This window comes from Melozone crissalis, unplaced genomic scaffold (assembly GCF_028551555.1).
Source record: "Melozone crissalis strain CALT ecotype California unplaced genomic scaffold, PUWL_Pcris_2 ptg000019l_1, whole genome shotgun sequence".
Taxonomy (NCBI): domain Eukaryota; kingdom Metazoa; phylum Chordata; class Aves; order Passeriformes; family Passerellidae; genus Melozone; species Melozone crissalis.
This window is the reverse complement of record NW_026535797.1, coordinates 10,344,451-10,371,412: the sequence shown is the minus strand read 5'-3', so window position 1 is coordinate 10,371,412 and position 26,962 is coordinate 10,344,451. Positions and strand designations below refer to the sequence as shown.

The 26,962-nt window shown below is 40.2% G+C and overlaps 1 protein-coding gene across 3 annotated transcripts in view; it reads left to right on the top strand.

Annotated features, from left to right (window-relative positions):
- The window catches only part of ADD3 (adducin 3), a 92,434-nt gene that overhangs the window by 44,390 nt on the left and 21,082 nt on the right, over nucleotides 1-26,962 (top strand). For 2 of the 3 annotated variants that reach the window (XM_054277393.1, XM_054277391.1), the window contains exon 3: nucleotides 23,476-23,696. In XM_054277393.1, coding sequence (XP_054133368.1) covers nucleotides 23,505-23,696 — 192 coding nt within the window. In that variant the 5' untranslated portion in view covers nucleotides 23,476-23,504. Of the gene's footprint in view, nucleotides 1-18,730; nucleotides 19,084-23,475; nucleotides 23,697-26,962 lie in introns of those variants that run through there. The other variant, XM_054277392.1, reaches the window with a different exon arrangement.

Below are 26,962 nucleotides of genomic sequence, written 5' to 3'. Positions count from 1 at the left end.
GGGAAATTTTAGACATTGAGCAACTTTGTTCCTGATTCACATCTCAGAGAGAAAAGAACTTAAGTCATCCCAAGTGACTCACAAATTATTTAACTGTGAAGTATGAACTTCTCTTGCAAGCTCAGATGGTGCTATTTATCCTTAACTATTATGTGATGTAAGCATTTCTAGGCACAATCAAACAACTTCCACATTTCAATAATTATTCCAGCAAATGTGATATGTGTTCATATTCAGCATAAGTAAAACAATTTGCATGTATTACAGCTGGATGTGAAAATCAGGGACTTTCTAAATCCCTTTTTCATTCTTTTGGTGTGAAATTTTTTGTGTGTATCAAATCTGAGAGGTGTGCACAGCTAAACCTCACTATTACTCATCTGTAAGTCTGGTTTGAGACATAAGTGGTATGTGGGCTTGGAACCCTCTCTGCATCTGAATTTTAGCCTTAGTGACTAAAATTTATCTCCAGTTTGAGGCATCTTGCCTAAATTTAAATGGTAAATCCTTACGAGCCAAAGAATTGTGGTTTATTTCTGGGATAGATCTTTCATACTTTTTAAAAGTACATAGATCTTGGATAGGTTTGCTTCACAAGAGAGAATTTTGCTCTGAAGAAGTAGCAAACAGAAGAGACTAGTCAGTGAAGAGTTTTGTTTAGTTAGTCAGTTGGCATATGTGCACTTGCAAGATTCACTTGAATGATTTCTATTTGTAGTGCTCAGCTGAGTTCTACTGATGCAGTGAAACTTAGTGTTATCACTTTCAGCATCTATCAGTATTTTCACAGTCTTCTATCAAAATATTGCTGAAAACTGAGCCTGAGAAACAAATTTGAAATCAATAACTAACACCCATTTTAGTTAGTGTGGCTGGGGGAGGAGGAATTTTTAAGCTACATAATTTTTTAAGGCATCTGCAGCTCTATCACCATTCCTTTCTTTACTGAGATATCTTCCATTTTGAGGTAAGTTTAAAAAACCCTTTAATCCTTCTGGGATTTTTAAAGACTTCCCCATATCCTGCTGTTTAAAAATACTTTTGTCTTGTATTGTCCAATATTTAGAATAAGTAGGATATTAAGAAATAAAATTATTTGCATTGCTGAACTTCATGTGAAAAGAACTAATGGTCTTGGGAGGGTGGCCTATGTACCTTGGAGGTCTTGGCATTGCTTAGTGTGATGTGATTGACTGATCACCTCCAGAAACTTTCTGTGCATGTTTCTAATATGTGAGAAAGCCAGCTTTGCTGTGGCAGACAATAAACAACATAGGAAATCATCCCCCCATGGATTTGCCCAATGTTGAGTAGCTAAAAATGAAATTATGGGAAGAATGATGAGTGCTGTTCTTGCTTTCCGGCAGCAGTGGAAGTGTTCATGCAGCAATACAGTGAGATTCCATGAAGTCCAAATTGTGCTATGCTTCTGATTTAAAAATGTGCTGCTTCTGTTTTGCCTTTACTGAGTCATTGGTTCCAAGAGAGAAAAAAGGGATGGTATTTTAAGCTGTTTGTACAAATTTATATCTTCCAGTCAAGCATAGAGTGTGAATTTACTTTCCTTGAGAAGCTGTAAATTACTGAAAGTTCTCTGCTTTTCTATTTTCCAAATTTTAACACTGCATGCTTATATCATGGTTTTGGAGATTATACCAAGCTTCCAGAAGCATTGCTCTAAACTTTAGAGATCCTTTCTTGAAAAGGTAATGTTTAAATATTTCATCAATCTTGTTAGCTAGAAGGATATTTTTCTACCATTTATTTTATCACTGTATGAACATTTCACAGTTTTATTTCTGCTGAATGTTTTTCTTTCCACACGTTGGGGCACAAGTGTGTAGTTTTAGCAGACTCAGCTTATTCAGCAAAACACACAAGCTGGTATTTCACTGCTTTTTTGTGAAGGGAATAGCACTGTGATAGTTACTTCTTACCATAGGCACTGGTCTTGAAAATGGTCAAGTGAAAATACTTTCTTATTAGTGTCATTCTTTTGAATACCTGTACAGTTTTGAGAGGATTGATTGCTCCATCCAATGACTTGCTGCTACCAAAAATCAAAGGAGCTATTTTGTACTGGTGGTATTGAAGCTGAAGAAAAAAATGACAATAATATATATTAGAAGTGGTTTTCTGTGTGTGGCTTTACCCAGCAAAAAGGAATCAATTTGTAATTTTTATATGGGGACTGGCTTAGATTAATGGAGGAAAAAAGTACATGTTGTTTTGAGTGTTTAAATTATTAAAAGTATTAGAGGAAAAAATGAGCTGTTCATGTAAACTAGTGAGTTTGAGTGGGCAGAAATTTCCAGGGCTCTAACAGGGTGAAGTTTGTTGATGATACCAATAGCATCCCCCTTTTATATACTCTGTGCCTTTCCTAAAATCCCAAGGGTGGCATGAGGGGATTTCATTCACAGGAAAGACTCTAAAGGACTGGATTCTACCTTAAGTTCTGGGGTCTCAGGGCTGCAAGCATTGGTGAGATTACACTAATAAGTCTTACTCTAGAATGCATGGAGCCAAGTCTCTATTGCAGCTTTGCTGGGAAAGCATGATCCCAAGTGACAGTAACAGCTTTTGTGGAGTGCCCCCAGATGTACCTGTCTGACATCAGCCAGCATAAAAACACCTTGGCAGAGCTGACACAGACATGCAGGTTTCTGAGCTCATCCCACCTTGTCTCTGCCAGTGATGGTCGTGCCCTGCAGGCTGAGCCTGGCTTTGCTGGCCTCCCTCTGCCCCAGATAACTTTATCCCCATAGCACAGATACTCAGTCTGGATTTCATTTCTTCCCCTGCAGCTCCGCGCGCATTCCTGACGCGTTACCAGCAGCCCACATCTCCGAAAGGGCCGTGTCAGCTTCCAGTGGCCCAGGCTCAGAGGGGAAACAGCCCAGTTCCTCCATGCACAAACAGCTGGGCAGTTGTGGATGGAATTAATTGCTGATATGCACTGGGCTGTGTTTTTCTTCTCTTGTCATTTCCTTTGCAGCTGTGAAAGGCAAGGTTTTAAGGTTTTGAAAACAGCAGACCTTTTCAGTGGGAGTAATGTAAGAGTACTGAAATATATGTGTAGATTAGGATTTGCATATGAAGTAAAATCTCTCCTAAGGTGTAGCAACCAGCACTGTTGACATCAGTATTCAAATTCCAGGTGCACCCTGCAAAATTAATTTCTGACTTTGGATTTCCAGCTTGAGGAAAAATTCTGGCTGAGGAGATTTGGATTTCTGAAAGCAGTAATCATTGTTTTCTGAACATAGGAGTCTGAAGTTGAGCGTTGAAAGCAATCTGTTATGAAAGTGATTGTCTTCCATGCATACTCTTGGAGCTAATTTCTAAAATGGACTGATGCTGCTTTAGCCAAATGTGAAAGAGTCAAGTTGCTGAAAGTCATGTTCCAGCCCAGCAGTTATGGGAAATTTATCACAGGGTTGGAAAATACATATGTTATCAACAGGGCTGCATGTCTGCCTCGAGGCTTCACCCAGCCCATAACAATCCAAAAACAAACCACCCTTCACAAATGAAAAAATGCTGTCAAAAGTAGGTTCTAAGCCCTAATGCTGTCAGAAGCTGCAGCATGCTGGGCTTAGTTGTAAAATCAGTGGAAAAATGTGTGGTACCTGTTGTTGAAGATAATATTTTGTGAATTTTCAGTATGAAAGTATAACAGATATTTTTCCCCTTGTTTATTAAACTGTTTTAAATGCACTTTTGTTTTATGGAATTGTTACACCTCCCCTGCTAGTAGGCTTATGCTGCCGTGCAGTTTACTCAGGGGAAGATCTCTAAGCTCTTTTGCCAAAATAATTACAACTCTCGTAAGTATTTTACTAGTACACAGTATTTGCATACCATATATTTATAAATAGTCTCATACCTGGAATGAATTGTTTAAACAAATGCTTGAAAAAGGTTTTGTTTTTTAAGACCTGGTCTTAATAACTAAATAAATGAAGTTGTACAAATATGCTGAAAATGTCCCCACCAGCTTGGGTTGTGTAACTCCTCGTATCTTAAGATGAGTATTTCAAAGGTCCCACTGAAACCAGGGCCATTATTTGTGGTAAATACTCTGCAGAGTGAGGAAGGGTTGACAGACCAAGATCTTTAATAAATAAATAAATAGAAATTGCACAACTCTTGAAAGGAGCCAAACTTTCAGTCTCAGCACCCACATCAGCCAAACTCTTGCAGAGACTGCTGCAGAGAGCTGTGGGATTGTACTTCCAGCAAATACAGAGGAGTGCATCCTTACATCCTAGTTTTTCAGCCTTCCATGCAAGGGATTTCCGCTGTGACCTTGTCTGTCGTGGCCAAGAGCACGCAAGGGGACAGCAACCCAAGTCTGGCTCACATGGGATGCAGGAAGTTCAGCTGTAGTAATTTGATTGTAAATCTGAGCCTGAGAGTCAGTAACTCAAATCATGGCTGTTACTTCAAAGAACGAAGGTTACCCCCTTGAAGGGCTTTTAGTTTTTATAGCTATACAAAAGTTAACTATTACATAAGTTGTATGTTGTACATATCCATATATATGTTCATATCTTATTATAAATATGCATATATCATAGGCACCCTGTTCCATATCTGTCATACTAAGTACTTTTTTGGCAGGTAGTAGAAGTTATGGAAACAATTAAAATTCCTGTGCAACACTGGATTACTTATTTGTTTGGAAGAGTGGGTGGTGTTGTAAGGAGGGGAAAAAGGCAGATCTCTGCTTCAAAACCAAAGAGTAAAAGCATTCTGGAGTGGTTTTGCCAGAAGGTCCTTTTGTCAATTTGTGTTTGGACAGATAGGTCTGAGTATCAAGAATAGAGTTATGGGGTTTGCACTCTGGTGTATGTTGTTAGTAAATATTTAAGGAATTACAGAGCTACAGTTGTTTTTATGGCCAGTAACCAACTGGTGATCCTTTCAAGGCAATAAACAGTGTATGAGAACAGTGTTCTTAATTACCTCGGCATGTAAGAAGTTGTTAAAGGTTAGAGACTGGTTGTTCTCTGCTCTGCCTTCACTTTAATCTAGTGCCTGTCTGACTGTGAGATTAAGAGTGGCAAAAAAATCCAGCCACTTTTAAGGAACTCCTAGAGGAGCTGGGCAATTTAATTCATCTGACAGTGAGTATCTTGATCCAGACTGTCTGCACTGTGTTTTCCTGTGGGTTACGTGACAGGTTGGTGGCGTGATTTGCTTTGCAAACCTGTAAATGAGTTCATGTTTGTGAATCTTTCAGCTGTGGTTTCTTTCTCTACCCTTTTCTCATGAATAAACTTGAAAAATATTTAGGACAAGATTTCTCTGGGCTCGCCAGGTCTGATGGTATCTTTTTGAACTGTGGTCTTTGTATATATGTACTTCTAAAACAGTTGGGAGGTGTGGTGCAGTGTGCTTCCTTGGAGGGAGGCACTGTTAGTAAAGATTACTGATCTGTGAGAAGAGTCAGCTACAGAAAATGCTGAAACTAACACTGCCTGGGAGGAGTCTGTGGCTTTGGTTTTTAACTCCCTTTGAGTTTTGCCAGTAACTTGGAGCAGGGAAATGTTTGGTCAGCTGTGGTGTAACACTGAAAAGATTCTTGTCCTGACAACTACATTTATCAATATAGTAATAAGTTCAGTGTCTTAAACAACCACCTGACCTACTACATGAAGAAATTGTATGCAGTCAATAAATACTTCAGATTGTTCTGTGTGTGACTGACAAGCCATAGTTGACTAATGAAATACAGGATTTGGCAGCGCTAAAGCTCGAGACATCGTTGAGTGAACTTTGTGTAAGAGTGGGTTCATTCAATAAAAAATAAAAGGAGCATTTAAAGAGCCTTTTATTCCTGTCATAAAGATGCTTTGTGCTATTGCAGTTGTGTGTTTGATAGAATGGATGGGGATGGATGCTGCAGATAGTTGTCGTGTAATTTGAGTGTCTTCTGTTTGACACCAGCATGATTTTTATCTTCAGTGTTGTGACATGACTGGTGAGTTACAGTTTCTCTGTTTGAATGGAGTTTCCTACTGCAGTTAGTATCATGTATCCATAAATCAGTCTGTTAGCATTGGTCGTTCTGTATATTATGGGATGGGTTGGGGTTTGTTGGTTTTTTGTTTTGGTTTTTTTAAGGAAATGAGATCTGATTTTGCTTCTGCTTAAGCCAAGGAGAACACCAGACTCAGTAGGACTGGGCTCAGAGTTTTGAGTGTTTGTTGGCAGCTAAAGTGAACACAGCCACATGGGGCACAGGGCCGATTGCACTGTGCTGCAGTACCATGGGTCCCTGTACCTTTGAGGTTTTAAGTCTGTGAAATAAAATGAATCACTTATATTTTGGTTTGTGGTTGAGTTTGATTTGTAGTTGTTTTTTTAATTGCTGTTGGTTTGGAGGTTTTTTATAGGTAGGTAATCTTGATATGTTTGAACACATGGTTCTCTAAAACAGCTCATTACTGGTCACACAGTTACAGCAGTTGTAAAGAGAGATGTAGTTCCCCATCTCTCTTTACTGTATCAAAGTAGTTCAGCTTCTGTGAGTATGTGTGCTAATGAGTTTTTATCATGTGTGTGAGTAGTAGCAGACTAGACATTCTCCCATATTAGTCATTGCAGTGTGATAGATAATAGAGAAGTCTATTCTCATTTAAAGCTATAGCAGAGTGCATGAGGCAGCCTTCATTAATGTATGCTGCAATTGTATTGAATTTCTTAAATTACATCAGATTCTTTCATTACACCAGAATCAGAGAGATTCTTATGGTAAAGGCATGACCAACTAGTTTTAAGTAGTCTATTAAATTCAATTTCCTAGTATCCAAAAGCATGCATGCACCCTGGTCAAAGAAAAAAAAAAAACAAGAGCTAAGTACCCAAGTATTTTAAAATATATAAACTGGGGAGAAAGGATGAACAAAAAGCTTCTAACTTTCAGTAGATTAATCATGCTTTCAACATCTGGAATGAAGGTTTTTCTTAAGCATAGTTTTGAGATACACAATATTAATCCCAAAGCTTTGTGAGGGCGAGCAGAGCTTAGCCTAGGAGGCAGATACTAAGTTCTGGCATTAGTTTTTTTGCATTGTTTCCACATTCTGGCACTCCACTCCATTTCCTCGCCTCACTGAGCACTGAAAGGCACATAAATTGACATAACTAGATTTTTGTGACTGGGGCAAGGGAAGCAGCCTGAAAGATAAACTTTAACCTGTCATCCTGTCAACAAATTTGCATTGTTAGAAAAGTAAGAATTTATATACCGTGGAGTCAAGAATAGTATGTAGGGACAATGCATTAAGAAAGTCCATATCTGAAGTTAATTTATTTCAGCCTAAAAATAGAATTTAAACATCCCACTGTCTGATTTGCTTTTCCATTAAAAAATCTACGTTTCCCTTTTTCTGTCATAAAAAAAGCTTTGAGTACTCTCACTGCCTAAAGCAAGGAAGTCTGAACTATGACAAAAGTTAACGGGAAAGTAATGGAAGAATTTGGCCTGTCCCTGTAGTTTTGGGACTGCTATCTTCTCTTAGCAGTCTATACTGTGTCTTGAGAATGCTGCAGTTCAGTTATGCAACCTTGAGAAGTTTCTCTTGCACTGGATGCACTGTTCCTTTATTAAGGCTAATGGGAGTCATGTGTTCATGTCAGTGGGAAAGCAGACCCTTAAAAATCTTTCTGGTAGATTTGATGGAAACAGAGCTCACGTTCGTTATTGCTGTTCTGGGCAGTTGGATGTCTCATTAGCGGAATGTTAATGATGTTCAGCGAACTTCATTACTGGATGAGAGGATGTGGTGAAAATATAAAACGAGTGCCTTTTCAATCTTACAATTTCCTGTATTGTTGGATTAATTTCTGCCTGTTGTGTCCTTTCTCCCGTCCCAGTACTTACACGTTGTGTACCTGGAGTCTGGTGGATGTGATGCTGGGGGTGCTTCAGCTCTGCTGTCGGGGCTCTCTGCCCTGAGCCCATGCTGTGGCTCCCCTCTCCTGTGAAACTTACAGTAGCAACCATTAGATTGTCAATCCTTTTGCAACCTCAGGTAGGAAGCAGATTATAAACCCGTATCCAGCAGGTAGGAGTCAGATTTTAGCCGCGGGACCATCAATGCAGTATCTTTACTGAGTGCAGAGCAAGCGAACACGGCTTTGCACAGCCCTGTGGGGAAGGCGATGGCGAGCCCCACACCATCCCTTCACTGAGCAGATGTTCCTGCAAACCCCCACTAACAAAAACAAACCCACCAGGTCCCCGCCGAGCCACAGGATGGGCTGGCCCCATGTGAGGCCGAGCCCTTGGCGGGCAGCGGGAATTCGCTTACCCTCGGAAAACGCGGCCTTTCGTTTTATCTCGCTGAGGCGGCCGCGAGGGAACAATGGATTATTAGAGCATTGGAACAACACGGGCTTTGAGTGACCCCCGCGGTCCTGTGTTCTGCAGGCAAGGCTAAAAGCAGAGATTGGCTGCCCTCAGAGTTAATTTGGCAGCTGCTGCCTTGGGGCCTGGGCTGGCGGTGGGTGTGAGGTGAGGGTGGCCATGAGGGAGCAGGGAGCGCTTCCCCTCAGGGCCCTCACTGGGAAAGGGAAAGAAGTAAACACAAAAACAGAGAGTTGGCAAAGTTGAAAGTGTTCAGTTTGTTTTCTCTTTCTAGTATAAAATCTGTTTTCCTTCACTCATCAGCTTTTAAGACAAAACTGTTACATTGCTGGTTTTTGCCATTGGCAGTAAAAGTGGCTGGAAATGGCTGAATGACAGGTGAAGAGTCCGGTCACAAGCAGAAGGGTGCTGGCCTCCCCAGTTCTACATGGAATGGCACAGTCAGGCTTTCCCATCCCATACAAGGTCCAAAGACTTTGATTTTAAATGTGGCCTTTGGAGGTGCCATCCTCCCTGAGGGTGATCCCCCTGAAGCTGTGCACATTGATGAGCAATTAGGTAGATTATGCCATTGATATCTCAGAAGTCAGATCCCAGAATCACGGAACAGACAGGGTTGGAAGGGACACACAAAAATCAAGTCCAGTTCTTAGCCCTGCAGAGAAACATCCCCCAGAATCACACAATGTGCCCCAGAGCATTGTCCAAGCATTTCTTGAACTCTGTCAGACTTGGTGTTCTTACCACTGCCCTGGGGAGCTGTTCCAGTGCTCAACCACCCTCTGGCTGAAGAAGCTTTTTCTAATTCTATTTTGCTGTACCAAAAATTTGTTTTTTCAGAGTAAGGATGTAAGGCAATGTTTTAGCCTACAGACAAGGTATGTTCCAAGTATGTATGCTGCTGGTCTTGAAGGTGTACTTTTATTAGAAGTGCTCATGTTTCAATGCTGGTAAAATATGTACAGCTACAGATTGGACATGTATTTTCAGAAAATCCAGAAGGCACACAACAGCCAGATGTTTGCCAGTAGCAATACTCCTCTTTTGTAAAGCAGAAACCAGTTTTTTAGTTCCTCAGCTTTCACTTACACACATACCCCTAACAACAAAAAAAAAGAAACCACCCCTCCTGATAACACTTTACTGTCCTGGGTAGAATTTTCCTGCCTCCAGGGCTGAAAGATGAGCCCAGTGAGTTATTTGTAGGTCAGTTAGTCTTCCCATTATGAGAAATAACAAGGTGATGAAACTAGTTTTATATTCTGGACTGGTGTACCTATTGCATGCTGAGGTTTTATGTGTATTTTTTAATGTATTTTTCTCAAAGCACATAATAATGAAGAATTGTGGCATCCCCTTCCTGGGTAGCTATCTACTCAATATGCAAATGTATTCCCAATGCCCTGCTGGAAGCTTCCCAGTCAGTCCTCACAGAACAGTTCCTGCATTGCATCTGAGAGTCCAGAACCAAAGACTTTGCTGTCAGTATGGTGAAGGCAAAACGGGCTCTCCATGAAGGAGGAAATATTTAATAGTTATGATGTGCACATATTTCTTTTTTTTTTTCTTCCTTTTTTTATCAGCTGGGGAAAAACAAGCGGTGGCAGCAGCTGTGCCATGTGAGCGAGTGTGTCATGAGCCTGCTGGGCAAGGCATAGTGAAGGGCATTATTCCTCTGGGAGGTTGGCACTGGCCATGGCCCTCCAGAGTTGCCACAAAGGATTTTCTGTTCGACATCTAACGCAACAAGCACACTCGTATGTTTGCAGAGGGTTTCCATGGAAACCGTGTAAACTGTGATGCTGGCAGACAGAGGCAAAGGTTATACTATTGTAGAGGCCCTTTTGTATTCCCTTTAAATGTTTCAGAGCAGCTATATTTCTTAACTGATATTCTGAGCCTGTGTAGCAATTTGTTCAGATTTTTGGTTTGGTCTTTTGTTTTTCCTTCTTCCCCCCCCTTGTATTTTTCATGGTTGTACTGAGGAGGTCAGATGAGATGTAAGAATAACAACAAAAATGTCGTTCTTTTTTTTTTTTTTTTTTTTTTTTTACATGGGATCACTTGAGTGTCATTATTTGAATTGACTTGTCTGTTAGTGGTAATGATGGAATTGGAAATGGAAGGAGAGGGCACAAAAACAAATTCAACCCCTAGCAGTACATTTCTCATTTTTGTCAAGTGCTTTTATTGCTCAGGTAGAACTAACTTGGGTCGTTGCTCACTGGCACCTGGAAAATTTTTAATCCTGGTCTCCTCTCAGAACAATGAACTTAAGCTATTTATAGATAGCAGTTTTAACACTGGCTAGCCTTTAGTATGCTATGAGGGTACATGCTGTTTTTAAATTTAACCTACAGATTTAAATTTCCAAACATACCTATTCCTTTGTTCATGTTTCAGAAGTACTCCCACCTTGGGCACAAACATTACTTATTAAGAAGAAAGAAAATTATTGACTCTTCTATATCCAGGTTCCCCTTTCATAGTCCATGTTTGCAGAATTATGCTTGTTCACAACTTCAGCTTAATTATCATGGGAGGTTATTTTAAATGACTGGATCTGTGTCTGGGCTCATGCTGCAGGTCAGAGAGAGGTCCAGGTACTGCTTGTCCACCTGCTGCTCTGTGAAAGTGAGATCTTACCTGATCTTGCTGTGCATGTATTCATTCCTGCCACTTAACTTTTGAACCTATTGCTTACTTTAAGCCAAATGTGGTACAAAGGTAAAAACATCATTTGCTTGTGCTTTACAGAAGCTGAAATCTGGTTAAAGATGTAGGATTTTGATGCTGAGTACCTGAAGCACAAGTTGCTCAGTCCATCTGATTATAGGGCACTGACTAAAAGAAAGTCCAGGTTAAATGTAGAGAATTAACTGAACTCAATCACAAGTTTGCAGAATCAAGAGATAATTAAAATTCTCGGTTTTAAAGACTAAAATGTATTTCCTGCAAAAGGGGCAAAAACCTTTTAGGTGTATAAAATATTGCAATCTTAAATAGACAAGTAACATTAAGGCATTGTGTTTCTGAACTTGTGAAAGTGCTGTCATAATTACACAAGGCAGCACTTACTTTTTGTGGATACAAGAATGAAACAGCCAGCTTGGAGAACTTACTGTTGTGGGAGACAGTTTCTAACAGAGAATGAAAATGGAATGTGCTGTTAGCTCAGGATGGCTGCTGATTTACTTTAGGACAGCCAGGCATGCCCACAACCTGCTGCACCATGCCAGGAGTGGCCAGGAAGGGATAGCTTTGTTTGTTTACTTATTTCTCATGTTTTGCTATTTATATATCAGATTATAATTATTAAAGGCTTCATATCCAGTGCCTGGTGAATGTGACATTTAAAAATAACTTCAAAAAAATAAACCATCCATTTCAGTCTTCTAGAAACCACTGATCTCCCAGTCCAGTATCACACAAACAACATGTTAAATATGACATGAAAATGAACACAGGATAGATGTAATGAAAACCTTTCTTCAAGTTTCATCCAGCATAATTGTATAATTGCACTCTCTGAGGGACGGGGGTTGTGTGCCAGGTAGGAGTGTTTCTCATTATGAATTCCACTTCTCTGAGTTTGAAGCCAGAAGTCTCAAGAAAAAGTCTGTTCATATAACACAAAACTTTGCATGCTTTCATCACATCATACTGTCTGCTTTTCAGTACAAACTTTGATTAGTTTTGATAATTTATCACAGAGAGAGAACATGTACTGATGAGGTAGGCCAAAATCAAAATTCCTTAGCAATTTGCCAGAGAATTAAAAAGAACAAAATTATAAACCCACAGCAACCCCCAAATGGTATCTTACATGCTTGTTTCAATGCACACTGGAAGCATCACTCAGTAATTAAAATAAAAATAGAAATCCAGCTATCTCCCTGCCCAAAATGCTGCAATAAATGAGCAAGTTAGAGGAACACATCTTACAGGAAAAACATAAATTTAAGTACTGCCAAACTCTAAAAGCAGCACCTACTCCTATTCTTCCAAAAACCTTTTAGATCAAACTCCTGAGACCAGATCAGTCCTGCAGATTCCCTTTTTCCTCTTTGGATTAAGAAATGAGTTCCAAAAAAAAGATGTGGTTCCTCCTCATCCCCACTGTGGTTAAGGCAGAGCTCAGAGCTCTGGCTGCCCTGGGTCAGTGCTGTCCTCCACAGCATTCCAGCACGTCTGTGGGAGCTGTCATGGAGGAGCCCTTGGCAAGCATCTAATCACCTACTATTCAGCACTGTATTAATCAAGTTTTGTGGTATTTTTTGGGCATGTTCTTGCATGGAGATCTTTAATTCTTTGAACAGTATTAGGTTTTCACAGATGTTTATAAAAAAACTCACGAAGTACCCAACACAAAAGTGAAAAAAAACCCTGAAAAACCTAGAAAAGATGTTACTTACCTTTATTCATCAAGTAGATGGACTCTCCATAGCCTCAGACTTTTTTTTGTATCATCAATAATTTTCTTATGGTGTAAGGTGAAATGCTGTTTACCTAGGATCATTTCCATTAGTTATTCAAATATTGAGGGGAAAAAAGCATCACCAAAGCTCAGAACATAATGTCATTTTTCTAAAAATCACTAATTAACTTTTAAATTTGTTGCTTTTAATTCTTAATGTTAGAGTTGAGGAAAGAATATGCTTCTACATTTCAGGCTCTGAATTCAGCCCATGGGTAAGGTGTCAGATACTTCCACCCAGTATAAACATACACAGGTTTATTTGCAAACAAGCCAATAGCATTTTCGGGCCAGGTTTACTTATGAGCTTTGGGAATTCAAATAAAATTACTCTTAAGTATTTAGTTAACTAGAAGACAGATCCATCTAATATATTTGTTGGCTTCAGAATATTTTTGAAATTACAAACAACCAAAAAAGCCAGTAGAAGGCAAAATTGGAAGAATTGTTTGGGGAAGGATTAGAGGGAGAGTCTTTAGTGCTGCATGTGACTGATCAAAGAGTGCACATGCCTGCAAAATTATAGTGGAGTCTTTGCAACTGGAATTCTGAGCTACTGTGCTGCAGTTTCTTCAAGTCCCTGGTTAGAGGAGAAAGCAGGAAGCTTTTCTTCATTGTTCACTTGCTTGACAATGCTGTAGTATAAAGTGAGTGTCTTCTGAAGCAGTCTGGGGTGGATGGTTGCTTGTACCACCTTGGCTGAAATTCTCTTCTCAGTACATTGGACTACCTCCTCTTTAGACTTGAAATATTCATGCTTCATGCAACTGAGATCAAAGGAGAAGATGGTTTGAGTTTGTAGGACAAGTGTTCAGTGTCAGCTGGTGTTCCAGTCTAAGAACAATCACAGGTGTGTGCAAGTCCCCATGATTTTGTGTAGCATGCCAGGATGCATCCATGCTCTTTAGTACCAGAGTAGTTAGCTGTGGAGTGTCTTTTATTTTATCCAAGTTTCCAGGGCTTACTAGTGATGATGGAGGAGGAGAATTATGGGATAACAGTACATAATTGCTTGCTTGTACTGGAAAATAATAGTAACCTAATTATGAAATATTTATGTATTCTGCTTTTGACTTTTAAAATACTGCTCTTACTACTGGGCTTGATGCTGACTCACGCTACCCCTCACTGTTTGTCTTACCAAAGCTTTTGTTAGTAAATCTTCAGCACTTGTTCAGAGATGTGCTGGCTGCTGCTCTGGGCACATCTGCTTCTCTGTTCAGTGCTGTGGTTAAGTCCAAAGTGACCTTCTGCCATCAGCTGGGCTTGCTTGAAATTCAAGGGAATAGTTTTCCGTTCCTGAAGGTGTAGAAGACCTTCAACTCTCTAAATTCAATTTGCTTTTCTAATACCATGAGCAAAAGGTGGCAGAGACAAGAAGGAGGTCAAATTCAGGCCAAGTCAATTGAGATTGATGTGCATATTTGTATAGGTTAAACTTTGAATGCATGCGAAACTTTCTGCATGTGCCAGTTGGGTAGTTTGTGAGGGGGTTTAATTATTTTCAAGCAAGCTGAAGACAATATTAACCATGTGACTATACAAAGAAGAAGGGTTTCTCACTACTGTAAATCCTAGGGATTTCCCTGGGAAGGATAATTAAAGCAACATGCTGTGAACGTAGCTAATAAAGTAGTTGCCTTTTGAACTTTTGAGTAGGTCAGGCAGGTCCTTGGCCCTGCTCTGCTCTGCTCCACACTTTCCCCTGCTCTCCTCCCCAGATTTTTTTTAACCCTTATGCCTTTGTGTAACCACTGTATACTCAAGCTTCATGGAGAGATGTGCTTAGCACAATTAGGGAATGGTATTTTCAGAGGTGGGAGACTGAAACATGTGCACTGGGAGGGGCAGGATTGCCTCAAGGCAGCCAGGAAAACATGAAAAATTGGAGCATAAGGTATGTGTAACTTAAGTCCTCTAAAGATGATAATTTTTTAAGTATTAGGGATGCAGCTATAGCCTCCATCAAATTCTGTGTGTTTGTTCACTTTTCCCTTGTTATATTTTGACAGTCACAAACATTTGTTTATAAAGGGACCAAGGAGGGGAAAAAATGTCCCATATGCTAAAGCAAGACTAATTTTAGTAATGGAGGAAAAAGAAAGTCTTGGGGCCTTGAATGGGGTGAGAAAAGACACTCTTAGCATAATCTGTGAAGAGTGATTTACAGATTTTTGTCCCTTGTGCCATCTCACGGCTGATATAAGCTGTTAGTCCTATTTAACAGAGCCTTCCCTCTACAGCTCAATTTGAACTTGCCTTTTTAAAGCGTTTATTAGAACAAGGGGATATAGTTCTTTTCTCACAATGCCTAAGGTTTTTCCACTTGCTCATGGCCAGTCAGTGGCAATGTGCCTGCTGCACAGTCAGGCCTGGGCTTGGCTGGTGTCATTTGTCTCACACTTTCATCAGTCCCTAAAATTATTATCTGTAAATTCTAATTAAAAACCTTAAGACAACCATAACATTACACTAAGCCTCTTCTTCATATGTGAAATCAATATACGTAGTTGTGTTGTTTTATCTAAAATATTTTGAGTTTTTAACTACAACTATCATAAATCAGCTTTTTGAAATGCTCTTGTTTTCTGTTTAATGTGAGAATGGTATATAAGTCAGTAAAATGTTAAAATTCCTTTTTTGAGAGGCTAGCCAGTTTATTTTGACATGATCAAGCTGATATTGGTGTATTAATGTGATTATGTTGTTGCTCTTCATATAAAATTTATGGCAGAGTGATTCAGAGATCCCAAGATGAACTGGGGAGAGTTGTGCAGGGTGTGGTGCATAATATTAATAAAGATACAATTTGTCCTGAAGAGTGTATGATCGAAGACCTGGCACAATTTCTTCTTTTCTTCAAGTTTCCAGTTACAATTGTCCTACTGAGATTAGTTGCTGGCCAGGTTTCCCAGTGCTCACTTGTGAGTTATGGAGGGCGTTGTGCTGCAATTCTGTATGGTCAGTGCATGGTGGTGGTCTTAAACAGGCTCTACACTGAGCTGTCAGTGGTGCTAAAGGTCAGGATTTGCTGTGAAGAGAGAGGAACTCCAGGGGTTTGGGCTATAAAAAGGTTTAGCTGTGTGCTACCATACACAAGATTGGTTGTTGGTGTAAATATTTGTAAAATCCAGCAGTTGCCTCCTGTCGATCATCTGGGTTGCCCACCGTCACAGCCTCTGACCCTCCAGCAAAACCCAGGAGGCAGCTGCTTTGGCCGTGACATTTCTCAGGATAATCAAACTGCCATAAATCACCAAGACTTTTCATGTGCCCTGGGATTGTTAAGAGGTTTCCCTGCTCTCCAATGTCACACATTGTACCAGTGACCCAGGAGGGCTCCTGCAGGTTGCTGGGAGTAGTCCTTGTTACTCCAAATGGCTCTATCCAGGTTGATGTGAATCAATGGATTTCAAAAAAAGTATTTACATAACAGACTTCTTTCTTCTACTTCATAACCTTATGTAGATCTGTATATAAAGCAGAATTGGTTTCCCCTGCATCTGTGCAGGTCAGGGACAGCCCAATAAAAAAGTCACCAGAGGAAGCTGGAGACTTTGCAAGAGAGGGAGAGGGAGAGGAAGAGTGTTGCGAAATATGAAAGACTGTGACTGCCATCAGCTTTCCAGTTAAGTTTTCCTTTCTCAGAGAAGTTCTCATTTTATACTGTGGAGGAGCCCAGGTTTCATGTTTTCCAGGTGACACAGGGACATTGTTCAGCCATTGTCTCTGTGTGTGGGCTGTGTGTGTGCCTACTTTCACAGCTTAATACGGATAAGTGCTACCAGAATGTAATCTTTTAATTTAGCTCTCTGTTGTCTGCTAACTCGTGAAATATTTTTAGGTGACTTAAGTACAAGTGATTATGTAGATAAGCAGGGTAAGTCTTTAAAAATAAAGTGTTTTTCATTGTCACCTGTGGGAATTGTTTCACCAACAAACTCTGTATTCCTCCTCTGCTACTTTTCTGTGACTAGTTTGCATGTGTGACTGGGTTTGTTCTGACTTGCATGTTTTTTGCACAGAACATGATAATCTCAAAATGTTCATAATGCCTGCACAATCTTAACAGTTTTTGTGTAAAGCAAGAAAACATTTCATGGAGCAGAGCAAGGAAACCATTACACTGCTGATTGCTCAAGTGTCATGCAATGCAGTGATGGCAACATCCTGGTCATGTACTGCCTTTCCTTGGCACAAGAGGTTCCACAGTGGGCAGGGTGGACCTTGGAGGTGAACTCCCAGGGTTGTGCTTCTGAGACTGGCATTGTCTTTTATCATACTGACTTGCAGAAAAGGATGACAGCATAATTTGCTTATCAAGGGTTCCCTCCCTTTTTTTACATGAAAAACTCATGCAGCAGTGAAGGAAATAATTTGGGTCTACAGGGTTAAGCATGCAAGTTCATTTATGAGACTCCACGCATGCAAATAGCATTTATGGCCATGTGGTGGAGCATATTGGATACATCAAACCAGCATTCTGGTCTCCGGAAGTTTTTTCCCCACTTGTGCTGAAAAATGTTGGCAGGCCAGGCTGCAAATGTGGAGGTGCAGGCTGCACCTGCTACAGGCTGAGTGCATTATAGGGAACCTTCCTTAACAGAGAAAAAACATCCCTGCAGTTAAAGGTAAAGCTGCAGGCCTCAAATTCTCATGTTCTGTATGGCTGTCAGTGACCCACTTAGTTCTCACTTCTTGACAATAAAGTGTGTCTGGCTCTGTTCCAGTTTACACTGAGTAAAGTGTGAGTTGCACAGCTTGACTATTTGTGTTGACTTTAACATTGCATGATGTAACTGGGAAAAAATAATGCTTTAGATTTAGCACAGCAACACGAAAACAAGGTTCAAATGCGCTTAAATGCTTATTTCTTAGGAAAAAATATATCTTGATGCCATACAGTCTCTTTAATGTGGTGTCTGAAAAGAGATGATCATTTTATTACCTTGCTCTGTTTAAAAGCAGAGGGACTTAAGTGTGCAATGCTGGATTAGACTATTTGATTAGTAACCAGTTTGGGCTGCAGTATGACAAATTGTTTATGGCTGCATTGCTACTGGAAGCAATGGTGTTTGACACTCCTGTATCATCATTATCTTTATTTCAGAACAAACATTTGTGTAGATATGCAGCTAACTGCCAGGGTAAATGATACAGCTGAAAATTAATCCATTTAAAAAAAAAACCAAACCAACTTAAAAAACCCTTACAGGCATTTGTTGGTATGAATCTGAAGATGTGATAAAGGGGAAAAGATTGAATGGCTGGGCAGGCTGAGAGAAGATATGGCTATTTTTAAATGCAAATTAATTTGTGTCAATTTGATTGTGTCATTTGGCTTGAGTACTAGTGTAAGGAATTCCTGTATATTAGTAAAATCAGTTAATAAAATTTTGAACAAGTGCTACCTATCTAGTTATTTCCAGTTCCACAAATTGAGTTTAGGAAATACTAGCATCTGAACACACATCTTACTCACCTGGACAATGTGTAAAGTAAGAAAATCCCAAATCCGTTGTAAGATAAAAAGAAAAATGAACTTTTTCAACTTGGATATTTATGGTATTTGATGTCCCCATTAGGTGAATTTCAGAATTAATTTAATTTTGAGGTGCTTATCCAAATTACGTTTTTTGCCTTAAAAGAGTTGCAATTATTCATTTGTGTGTCATTACTAAAATATGTAGGAGGGAGGACGAACAGTTAACTTTCTAGTGCCAGAAAACAACATTGGTGACCCTCTTGTCAGCCCACATTCCCCTACATATTTCCCCATCCCTCTGAACCGTTCCCCCATATTCCTGAAGTGTGTGTGCTGCTGCCAGCTGACGTAGGCAGCTGACGGTGTTTGCTGAAGCCAAGTCTTTGATTCAGACTGGAACCTGTTTCATGGGGAGGCTGGAACTGAGATCAAGAGACGCCCAGTTTGCTTCCAACAAGTCTCCTGGCAGACAAGATATTGGAGGAGGGGTGGTGGGGAGAGAGAGCAGACTGTTCCTTAAAAACAAGCAGGCGAGAGATCGCAGGGGCAGAGCAGCTCAATGTGCTCCTGAGAGGAGCTGCTCCGATGAGGGGCGACCCAGACCCCAAATCAGCCACAGCAGTTAATGATGCTGTGCACACACTGCTGGCTTGCAGTGCTGGGAACTCTCAGTAAGATGGATTGCACTGCATAGAGAAAATGGAGATGTCTGAAACCAGCCAGAAAAGATCAGCATAAAAGGTAGGTTAATGTTCTGTTGCTAGGTGATCTAATAATTTGGTCCTTTCACTGTTATTCTGTCTGGTGGTATTTATTTTTATATACATTCAGTGCATTATGAAAGATATAAATATATCAAGTCAGTGCTTTCTGGGGGGTTCTTTCTCAATACAAATTTTCCTCTCATTTGGTCTCCTGCACTTTTTTTTACTTTAGTACTTCTTGTTTCTCTGACCTCATTATTATTTTTGTGATTTGACATTGAAAATCGCTATTGCAACAAAAGCAACACAGCAGGTTACCTAGATTTTACAAAGTGTCAGATGGGGATGCTCAGGATGTAATGTTGCAACCTAAAATCAACAGTTCCAAGTTCCTGGAAAAACAAATTGAAGGTTCCATTAAATGAGACTAACTCCTAAGTAGAGAGATAAACAGCTTCCTGGCAGAGGGGGTATGTTCTACTTTCTCTGTAGCCCCGTTACGGGTTTGAAATACAGAGCAGGATATGGAAGCCAAACCCATGAGCTATATAAGGCATCAAAGCACTGGAGGACACGACCTGTTTTCTTTTGTATCAGAATTCAGTTCAGCATGAACCAGGAGGGCAGAGCTCGGAGGGGGAAGTGGTGTTAGATTAACAAGTTACGTTGTAGCAAGACCTTGTGAGCCCTTTTGTTTTACAGGTCCTTACAAGTATTTTCAGCGGAGATGAGGATTCTGTGCAACAAAAATTTATCCATCCTGAATTTCAGTTCTTAGTTAGGCCACATTGGAGCAGTTGAACCAAGTGTGGGAAAACTGTGAGCCCAAGTGTGGGCTCTTCTTTAACTTTGAATCTCTTTTTAGTGTGTCAACATGTGCATGTTAGGTCAAAACGAGAGCTAAAATGTGTGCCTCAGCAGACCAGGAGTGATGGCTCTCACCAGGATGGAATCAGATCTGAGTTTGTATTTGATTTCTGTGTATGTTTCTCTGTTCTGACCAGTCTAGATACAGTGTCTTGTTGCTGTAGGGTCTCTCATTTCTACCTGTACCTCAGTCTCTGCAATTAGTCTGGAGCATGCATAAGTAATGTTAGCTAGTACTGTTCAGGAAGGTGGTAGCTCACTTTCTTTGATTCATAAACAGCATTGGAGGGGGTGGAAGCCAAAAGTAGCCTTGCAGCAAAGCTGATTTCTTCTCTATGTACAAGTATCACGCACATACAATGTAAAAAAAAACCACCAAAAGTGGAGGAGAGGATCCTCTATCACAATTCATAAATATTGAGATCTGGATTTCCTGTAAATACTTTTGTCTTAATGCTGGTTCTATGCTGAGAAGGAGATACTAATTTTTTGATCCCCTAAAGCTGATGGCATTTTTAACAAATATCCTGTTTCTTTAAAACAAAATCAGTAGAAGATGCAAATAAATAATAAAAGAATGGTTGATTTGTTTGAAAATTTTCCAGGAAACAGTAGGGGTTATATGAGAGTCAGCCTGGGCCCAACAGAGCGGGCATTGAACCAGACCTAATAAGAACAACTGGACCCAACACCCATATTATTTTCAGTAATGGAGGGGTTTTGTACTACAAGGACTTCAGTGTTGTAATCTTAATGGCTAGAGGTAACAAACCAGCCTGAAAGGAAAGAGGAAAAACTCAAGTCCAAGGCAATTAGAAAAATCTCCTTCGTGGATTTTGGGTATTGCCAGTCACATTTGTGCCATTTTTACAGATGAATGGGCTTTTCTGTGACTGTAAGAATGAATTGTAAAGTAATGGACTTGAACTAATTATGTCCTATAAACCTACAATAATAACAATAAATGTGTTTTGAAGTTCAGACATGCGTGTAGTTGATCCGGCCAACTGAGTCGATGAGCAGCTGAGCAAGTCTCCTACTTGGGGTTAACAGGTCAGGTTTTAGGCAAATAAATGGTCAGATAAGACAACTCCAGGGAAGGAGGAAAAGAGCAGGAGTCACAGCTGGTCACCAGTTCAAGCAAGGTTCTTGCTATCTGGCTTTCTAGACTGGTTTTAGTTACCTGCAAGTGATGGAAGGTGTCTGTTCTGGCTCAGATGGAGGTTCTTATCCCAACACAGATGGAGAGCAGTGAAGGCCGACAGGTCTGGTCTTGAGTTTTTCTTACCTTGTGGCATTTAGCCAGTGATTTCATGGTCTTATGTTTTCTCCTGTTGCTTTTTTTCTCTTTCTTCTTAAACCTCACCATTTTTGGCAAGGGGGAAAGGGAAGGTACACACAGGGCAGTGGAGCAGAGACATAATCCACAGTTACATTTATAAGGGTATTTTTCCTAAGTGGTGGTCAGATCCCCAGACACCATCCCAAGAGTTAAGTCTTTAGAAAAACTTAAACTCCTTTCATACTTCTAGCAGATTTTTCCCAAACTCTCACTTCCTTGAAGCAAACTCCATTTTCTTCCCAGCATCCCCAAACTGATCCCACATCCCAGGCTTTCCAGAGGTCAGTCAGCAAATGCTGAATGAACTCCTTCTGCACCCAAGCAGCACATGCAAAACTCACCAATGTGTTTCTTCAGCCTCTGGAATGAAGCCATCAGAGTTCATGGAGCTTGTCTCCAGGATGTGAATTATACATCCCAGAACATGGTATGTTCATCCAGCATGCCAGGTACCTCCTGGGAGCTCTGTGTGTGCAGCTGGATAATGTTGCATCCCAGATGATGTTTTCTTTTTCTCTCTCTCTGTGGAAAAAAAAAATGGCAGGAAGAGCAAAACCAATTAAACTTATAGGAACTGTTGTGTTTTATCTCAATCCCAAATTTTATCATAATCTGTGGTATAAAAGAAAGTCACAGACATAGTTTTCTTGGCTCTTACCTGCTAATACTTTCCCAGCTCTGTCACTGGTTTCTGTCTGGGGTTTCATACTTGGTGGCAGGGCTGCAGTGCCCCAGGATTTCATCCTTGTGCTCTTTCTTGAATAGTCAGCAAAGCCATTTGGGAATCAGTGTGGGAAACTGGCTGAAAACCAGTTTACATCCTCAGTCATCATGGTATGGCTGAGCAGCAGAGGGTGTTACGAGGACTGAAAGGACTTGCTGCAGGCAGGAGGAGGGCTTGGGCTGCTGAAGCTGGTTTTGACAGGGATTCCCAGTGTTCCACATGGGAAATATGAGAGATTACAGTGGAGGCAGTCTGGATGCTCCACATTGGCTCACTGTTCACAGAATGTCCCAAATGGTAATTGCAGTGACATAAACCAGGGTGGGTGAACTGTGCCACAGAGCAAGGACACTTTGATCCACTGATACCAGAATTGTCAAACCACACTTGAACACTGCTTGACTTGAGCTTTTTTCCTCTGAAGATGTGAATTTACATACCAAATATTTTTTTCATGCAAATATTTTTATATTAAATGTATTATTGACTGTAGATATTTGCATGTTAAAATGTATTTTCATAATAAACTTATCTCGTCCTTCAAATCCTGCTTCTCTTTGTTCCTCAAACCTGAGAAAGTGTCCCTCTTCAGTAGCTTTTGAGGAATGGTGTTCCTGAGTGTGCTTTTGAGCCTGATTCTTTGTATGAAAATTCAGGTGTCTGCTTCTTTCCTTTTGATCCAGCTTTGTTTGTGTTTACAAATGCTTATCAGGTTTCTTAATGAGATTTTTAAGCTTTCTACCAAGACATGAAAGTATTTTTATTGGTGGTTTTTTTTTCTTTTCCTAATGTAATGAGCTTCAGTGAGAATCTTTGCATACAATTGCACACAAAAGGAGAAAAGCTAAAGCTCAGCTGTTTGCTGTGGATGTGGCCTCAGTGCTGTGTAAGCCAACATAGAACCTCTGCAGTTCCCTCAATGTCTCCAAGTGCTTTGTGAAAGAGCAGGCACCAGCTGGAGCTCAGTGGAAATTCCCTGGTGGTCCTTGAGTCCTGAAGCATTATCTTTAAGCTGTGGTTATGAGATGCTTTGAAAGTGCTGTAATTGAGGAATTTCTTCATTCAAGCTGGGTGATGAGCTCTGGGCAGATATTAAACAGGCCTTCTCTTCTGGGTGTTTGCTTGAACAGCTCTGGAAGGAGAGCTATATAAAAAACCTTGGGAGGTGGTCAGTGTAATGTAAAATTACAGGGGAAATTTTGTCATAAAATGTACAATGGTCATTTCAAATGTCACTCCTAACTGTATGCTTTTTGGTTTTTATTTTACCTCAAATAAAGATGATTGTGCACCATCAGAGAACTTACTAATGGTTTTTAACCATTTTTCTAGACTCTTTCCTAAATTTCCTGATTGTGATAGTTACTCACTTGTTCTCCTGTCATTTTAGATGATCTGCAGAGATGCAAAGGGACATTAGTTGTGTCCAGACTTGGAAGTTCCATGCACTGGCCTCCTTTGAACTAACATTTTTCCCTGTTTTCCTTTTGTTTCAGGGGAAGCCTTCCCTGCACAGTGTTGAAGCATGAGTGCTGATGCCAGCCAGGTGATCACCACTCCTCCCCCTGCCACGATGCCTCACAAGGAGCGGTACTTTGATCGCATCAATGAGAATGACCCCGAGTACATCCGAGAGAGGAACATGTCCCCCGACCTCAGACAGGACTTCAATATGATGGAGCAGAGGAAGAGGGTCACCCAGATACTGCAGAGCCCTGTGAGTGCCACTAATGGGGAGTAAAATTGAAAGGGTGTTGTAAAAAAAGAAATCTGTGTCACAGCTAGATGGAATATCTCGGGACCATCTTCTAAGAAAAGTCGCTAAATAGATTATCCGGCATTTTGTTGGTGTGGTGTTTTGTCTGTGGGCAAGCAGCCTTTATAGTGTTGTTTTTTTTCTCCTGATACTTTTATATTCTTATGGTTCATTGCATTGTTACAGAAAGATGTGGCTGGCTGCAGGGTTCCTAATTAAAACTTAGGGACGGGGAAGAGAGTGAAGGAGTCACTGGTCAAATAGGAACAAATTAGGGCATTACGTGGTGTTCTGCTTTCTGGGTTTGAATATTAACCTATCATTTGCATCAGGAATGCTTTAATTAACATTTATAATTGGGTTAAGTTTATTTAAAAGCTAGACTATGTTCTTTTTGTGTCCTTGAGGGTGATCATACCCCTACTTAGCCACGTTAGTGCTCATCTACTGGTTGTGTAAGTTCAGTACTCGTGTAGACTACATATAAAACTATTCAATCTATTGAACCACATTTGTAGTAGTTTTAATTTATATTTTAATACCTATTTGTATTCTTTGAGTTTAACCTGATGAATACATTGGAAAGCAATGCTTTTGCTTTGAGTATTTTGAAGCCACAGGGAGTGAGTAAGGCCTGTGGAATGATCCTTTAGGGGTATCCATGTGTAATGCGAGTATTGAGGATAATGGGACTGGAAAGGGGCTAAGCAGCTTTACAGATCCTTCTGTCTTCAGTTCTTCTGTAAATTGGGGTGCTTCTGTAATTTTTTTTGAAGGTTTTCCATATGTAAAGAGATTGCAAACAGCTGTTAGTAATCACCCTATTATAGTCATCCATGAATAACAGGATTGTTTGCTAAAGTGTTGTCCTGGAGTGTCTCTTGGATCTGTGTGTTGCTTTGAGTATAACGTGAACCTGTTGACTAAGGAATTTATTATTTTTCAAGTCAATTTGTGCAAGCTTGGGTTTGCAGCCAGGCTCTTTTATAAGGAAAATACTCTAAGGAGGTACTGCATAATGTTTTAATTATGACCATTTTATGTTAAATACTCAATTGTAAAATGTGATCAGAGTCTACTCATTCCTGTTAAAATACTCACATTATGAGTAGCCAGGACTCACAGAAAGACTAAATCTTTAGCCTAACAGATAAAAATAAGTTGGAGAGATCATTTAGTTTTGTATGTGATGGTGGTTTTTTGGTCCTTTTGATGACAGTATTGAATCTGATGAGTGTAACTATTTCATTAACATTTTGTGGCATCTTTTGCCAAGTCTGCCAGATGTAATTGAAGTCCCTTGGCTGCAGCCTCTGTAGTGTTTTTTTATGGTAGATGCAATGTCAGCATGCAGATTTTTAGGAAGGGTTGTGAAGAGGGGTATGAACCCCTGAGTTTAGGCTGCTGTTTTAGCAGAAGGCTGTGGGACAGAGAGCTGCTGGGCTGCTGTCAGTGTCCTGCTGCAAGAGAAGCTGAGCCCAGCACTTTTTGGAAAGTGACTGTTCAGAGCTGCCAATAAGTTGCAAGTTTTTGTTGTGTAAGGGAACAGTTGTCCAAATAAGCCAGGGGCCTGCTGCCTGCTTGGCTTAGAGAGAAATGGGAACGTGGGAGCTGAGTGTGGGATCAGGCACGAAGAGGAGTTGTCTGAGCTCCCACTTCCCCTCAAGTATCTCCTTTTATCCTCCCTTTTCCTGATACAGAAAATTTAGAGGAACTCTGCAGTGATTTCTCACGCAAGGAAATGAAAGCATTTTTATACAGTATCTGTGAGTAAATGTCCATCAAGGGAATTTCAGAATTTATTTGGGGTGGAAGGTGCAGTGTGCCAGGCTCCAGCTGCTGAGTGCTATACTGTCCCTGGGACTCAGGACTGAAAACATTTACCTTGTTCTCTTGAATTTAAAGTTCATCACACAACGGCCAGAAAATATTGTTCCTGTTACCAGTCTGTGTAACACAGGTTCAGGAGTGAATTGATGAGCATTGTCCATAGTGTTTTTGTTCTATAGCTGCAGAATTACATTGTGTTAGATATTTTCATGGAACTTTATTGCTTTTCTGGATTATTCCACTTGACAGAGAGAATATAATTGTAAGGTGTTTAGAAGAGGAGAAATTATGAGATATAGTTGTAAGGTGTTTAGAAGAATAGAAATTATGAGATGCAGTTTAAGGAAGAGCTTGCTTTGCTGGTGAATCTTCACCCAGTCTTACATCTATAAATGCATATCTTCACCAAGCCTTGATAAATGCATTCAGATCAAAGAAATAGTCAATGACTCCTCTTCTGGCAAGTATTAGTAAATGTGAAGTGTATCTAGCAAGGATAGCAGCTGTCTTAAAAGTACACAAGCATGTTGTGGTGGTGATATACTGAGGTGAGCTCTTAACATGCACTTTCTGTGAGCAGAGGTGCAAAACTAAAGGATTAATCACTGTCACATAGTAGGAAGCTTAGGTACTAATTTAATCTAGTTTTATTAACAAGCTTTTTTTTATTTCTTTCAAGTGGGAAAATCTGAATCCTTTAGAAAGACAATAAATTAGAGAATATATTCCAGGAACCACAGTCTGTATTACTCCGTGCATGTTGTTGTAAGGGCTACAGGTCTGACCAGACACCTTCAGACATCAAGCTGCTGCATCTCTCTGATGTACTGTTTGGTGCCCATACTAGTGTGCCATGTGACTACTCCTCTCTGATGTGCAATTTCCCTTTCCTAAATTAAATAATTTAAAAGCTACTGAAAAGCTATTTCCATTACCTCTGATGTTTGCTAATGTCTTGGAGTCTGTTCATATTAAACCTTAAACAAATCATAGCTGTTTTCTGACCATTGCCCATGGAGAATGTCCTGACATTATCAGTGAGTTCTCAGATGTGTTTGCCTAATGCTGCATGTAGCCCCTGTAGAATCTGATAAACTGAACATGTTTGCTCTTCTGTGTCTGTTAGAAGGGTGGAAAGAAATTAAAATCAGCTGGGCCTGAGCAGCCTGATAGCATCCAGAAGTACTGCTGGCCAATCTTAGCATAAAGCCATTTAGGTTTATTTGGTAACATCCTCAGTTTCAGAGGATTCAGGTAGCATGTTGTTATTTTTAAAGAAAGGTACTGCATTTATACAGTGGGCTAGTTTTATTGCTTATTGGGTTCAAAATAATTGCCCTATAATATACCCAAAATCTGAAAAGATAGGTTGGTTGTTTTGGGATTTTTTTTATATT